This window comes from Humulus lupulus, chromosome X (assembly GCF_963169125.1).
Source record: "Humulus lupulus chromosome X, drHumLupu1.1, whole genome shotgun sequence".
NCBI lineage: Eukaryota > Viridiplantae > Streptophyta > Magnoliopsida > Rosales > Cannabaceae > Humulus > Humulus lupulus.
The window spans coordinates 106,857,322-106,861,565 of record NC_084802.1 but is presented as its reverse complement, the minus strand read 5'-3'; the positions used below and the strand labels follow the sequence as shown (position 1 = coordinate 106,861,565).

The window sequence follows — 4,244 nt, the reverse complement described above, 5'->3', positions numbered from 1 at the left end:
TTTTTTACTCTTCCATATATATCTGAAAATTTTCCTTCTTTTACTAATAATCATAAAAGTTCTGTTGACGACAAGATTTTCAAGCCATTTTGTTTTGAAACGGCTTTAATTTGTACATTAACAAAAATTTAATTCAAATTTTTTTCTTTGAAAAAAAAATGGAAATATCACCGATTTTTTGTCTATCATAAGATTTGAAGCCATTTTGTTTTGGAAATAAAAAGTAAAATTAAAATAAATCTAGCATATTAAACTTCACCCATTAACTGATTAATGTCATACTGGTACTTATATGTAAAACTTTTTATTAAATTATACAGATCATTCATCTTTCATGGTGCAAATCTCAAATCATAAGGTCATAGAATGTTTGACCAATAAGGTCATCATACATTGACTCATATTACTAGTACTGTATTTATGCTCTACTGTATGAAAAACCAATTTTACCTGGGTTATCCTTAACAATATTCAATAGGATTAATACAATTTACAAATTGTTGGGCCCAAAATATTCGGCCCAAAGTTCTTTCCTCATTTACCGAACATTTAAAATTGATCGTTTTGGCCTGCAGAAGCTCCGAAGGTAGAAGCCACGGGTCAGAGGTGGTCTGCGCCTCTGACCTCTGAATACATAATTTAAAATCAGCATGTTTTGGAGGGAAATTCGGTTATCTCTCCTCCACCAATCAATGGTTTGCTTGAACCAACTAACCATTTTACATTTCTGCTCTATAAATATGAGATTCTTATTCGAATAAAGGGATCGGAAATATACTGACTTAGGCATCGGAGTGTCTTTCTTGCAGGTATCCCCGACGAGTCAAAGGCGATCTTCATCACCAGAATAGTGTCAAAGCATCATCTACCGTTGGTTCATACCTCCAAATATAGAAAGACAAATTTCTTGCTTCAACAATTGGCACCGTCTGTGGGAACCTCCGAACGTTTTGGTCTTAGCCACATCATCGGATCAAGAAATCAAGAACTCTCTTTTTTTGCGACCAAGATCTTCTCAAACCTTACAGCCATGCCACCAAAGGGCAATGGAGTGTCGGGTCCGGTTACCCAGGTCGTCCCACCAGCGGACGTAAGCGACCAGATCGACAGGATGTGCCGCCTGCTGGAAGCCAGCCAACAGAGATCCGAATAAGCAATTAAAACGTTGACCAAAGCTCAGGCTAGGCTCGAAGCTGAGATTGCTGAGCTGTGCAAATCTGCCGACGCCACATGCAGCACCCAAGCCAACAACAATCTCGACTCTGGTAGACCCGAAGTTCCAATCGGTCGCATCAGTTCCCCTCAACAAACCATGCATCTCGGTAGCGAAGGATCCCAGGGTCTCCCACCACCCTCCCCAACCCATCCTCGTCTTGGGGCTGTAGAACGAAGAGCCCCGCTCTGTGACACACATGTGCGGACCGGAGCAGAGCCCACCCGGTCAGCTCAGCCGACCACCGAAGTCAGGCCCCAAAAAATCACACGGCGAGCCGCGCATGACTCACCCCCTGAGGACTATGCTCCCTCGATTCGGTTCTTAGACAGTTGGAAAGAAGAGATGATGAGGGAAATGATGCAGAAGTTCTTAGACGGAAGGTCTGTTCACGCAACCGAGCATATGGATCTGGTGTCAAGAACCACTGAGAAGTCTCCCTTCTCAGAGTGGATTCAGAACGAGCCTAAACCCCGAGACTTCGTCATCCCTTCTCTGCCTGCGTTTAATGGAAAGGGAGATCCCTTAAACCACTTGTTCCAATTTCAGCAGAAAATGGCACTAGAAGCCAACAACGAAACCATCCAATGCAAGGTCTTTTCAACGACTTTCTCTGGGCCAGCTCTGCTGTGCTGTGGTTCCGACAATTAAAGCCCGGATCCACCAACAGTTTTAGTGACCTCCGACGAACTTTTCTCCAGCAATACAGTGCGAACCGTGAGGCACCAAGAACAATGGCCGACCTCTATCGGATCGAGCAAGGAGAAAATGAGCATCCGAAGACATATCTACAACGTTTCATTGACCTTGTGCATCAAATGCACGACGTCGACCCGGTTACCGCGGCCAATCTCTTCATCAAAAGCTTGCAGGTGGGATCTCTCTGGCACGAAAATCTCACCATGACACCGCCTTATGACATGGCTAAGATCCAAGCCCGAGCCGAGGGCGTCTTCAGGGTCCTAGAATTTCGAGAGCGTGCACAGAAGAAATCCGCACTTATCTCCACTCCACCAGAAAATAACCCACCACCACCTGCTAGAGATGATAAGAGGAAGAGGCAACAGACAGACCACGCAAAGGAAGGGAAGAGACCAAGACAGAACCGAGATTCACCGCAGTACCCTTCCTTCGAATACACCGTCCCACAGGAGGTCATTTACGAAGAAAATAAAGACAGACCTATTTGGCGTGAGTCATATAAGATTACCACTCCTCTAGACAGGAGGGATAAAAACAGATACTGCCTCTTCCATAAAGATCACGGTCATACGATCGCAGAATGCCACAATCTGAACAATCAGATCCAGGCCCTCATGAGAAGTGGAAGGCTAACCCAGTACATTAAGGAGGCAGGCAGACCCGGCACCTCACAGCATAATCCTGCTTCTGTCCCAACACCACAAGCAGCAGACCCCGTGCTCACAGCCTCTGTAATCCCACAAGAACCTCTTAAGCAAGTCCCCATGATACATGGGATCATGGAGCTCACTGAAAGCCAAGAGCATGCAACCAAAATCCGTAAGAGAATGGAGGATCGAGTGAAGCGTTATAGATCATTAGGCCACGTGGTCAATCTTGTCACTTCAGAGGACAGAAGTTATCCAGCCTCTGCAATCACCTTCATCAACGATGACTTGCAAGGAGTGCACCTACCCCATGATGATCCTCTCATCATTTCGCTACAGGTCGACCATTGCCAGTTGGGCAGAGTTCTAGTTGACAGGGGCAGTAGGGTTGACATCATCTTCTGGAAAGCCTTCCAGAAGATGGGGCTAGAGGAAAATCAGATTCGGACCTCCACTACGCCCATTTTGGGATTTAACAGCCAGAGAGTGTACCCGAAGGGCGTCGTGCGATTAACCGTGGTCGCCGCGGAGCGTACCCTGCCAGTCGACTTCCTCATTATAGATTCCATCACAAGCTACAATGCCATCATGGGGAGAAATTGGATCCACAGGATGCAAGGGGTAGTCTCAACTTTGCATCAGGTGATGCGATGCCTCTCGTCTAACGGGAGCTACACCATCGACATCAAGGGATGTCAGAAGCATGCCAAAAAGTGCTTCCTTACCTTGAAAGAAATAAACAATTCTGGCACTTCCTCCCATGATGACAATCCTGACAAATAGCAATCACAGCATAAGCTACCAACATGCCTCAAAGGAATCGATCTAGAAGAAGACCAAGAAAAACCCCAAGTCACACTCGATGACCTAGAGAAAATCTTTCTAGACGACGCTGACCCATCTAAAATAATGCTGGTAAGTACCAAACTCTCTGAAAACGAAAAACAGACCCTAGTCCAATTTCTCAAAACTAGAGATGGAACATTCGCCTGGTCTCCACACGACATACCCGGAATAGACTCCTCCATCATGAGTCACAGCCTTAATATATCCAACAGCTTCCCGCCCGTCAAACAGAAGCAGAGGAGGTTCGCTCCCAAAGTAAACCAAGTCATCCAAGAGGAGGTACAACGGCTTCTGAGCACAGAGGCAATTGAAGAATGCATGTATCCCAGTTGGCTAGCCAACCCTGTTGTGGTCCCAAAGAAGATCGGGAAAAAGAGAGTGTGCATAGACACACCAACCTAAATAAAGCATGTCCAAAGGATAGCTACCCTCTACCGAAAATTGATCAGATGATAGATGCTACAGCAGGGTTTGAAAGAATGAGCTTCCTAGATGCCTACTCTGGATACAATCAGATCCCAATGAAACCAGAGGATCGGATCCACACAGCTTTCATAACAGAAGGTGGATTGTATTGCTAAAAAGTCATGCCCTTCGGACTGAAGAATGCAGGCGCAATGTACCAAAGGTTGATGCATAAGCTGTTTTCCTCACTGCTTGGGAGAAACATGGAGGTCTATATTGACGACGTGGTCGTCAAATCTAAACAAAGCTCTTCACATGTAGGCGATTTGACCAAGTGCTTTGATATTCTTGACACTTATAAAATGAAATTGAACCCCTCTAAGTGCACCTTTGGGGTGTCCTCTGGACAGTTCTTAGGATATGTGGTCAGC

At 45.5% G+C, this 4,244-nt stretch overlaps 1 protein-coding gene across 1 annotated transcript; it reads left to right on the top strand.

The window, feature by feature from the left end:
• The first annotated feature begins 1,947 nt into the window (after window positions 1–1,947).
• LOC133806130 (uncharacterized) lies at window positions 1,948–3,345 on the top strand. Its single transcript, XM_062244259.1, has one exon. It carries the CDS (start codon window positions 1,948–1,950, stop codon window positions 3,343–3,345), a length of 1,398 nt encoding a protein of 465 aa, XP_062100243.1.
• Window positions 3,346–4,244: the final 899 nt, after the last annotated feature.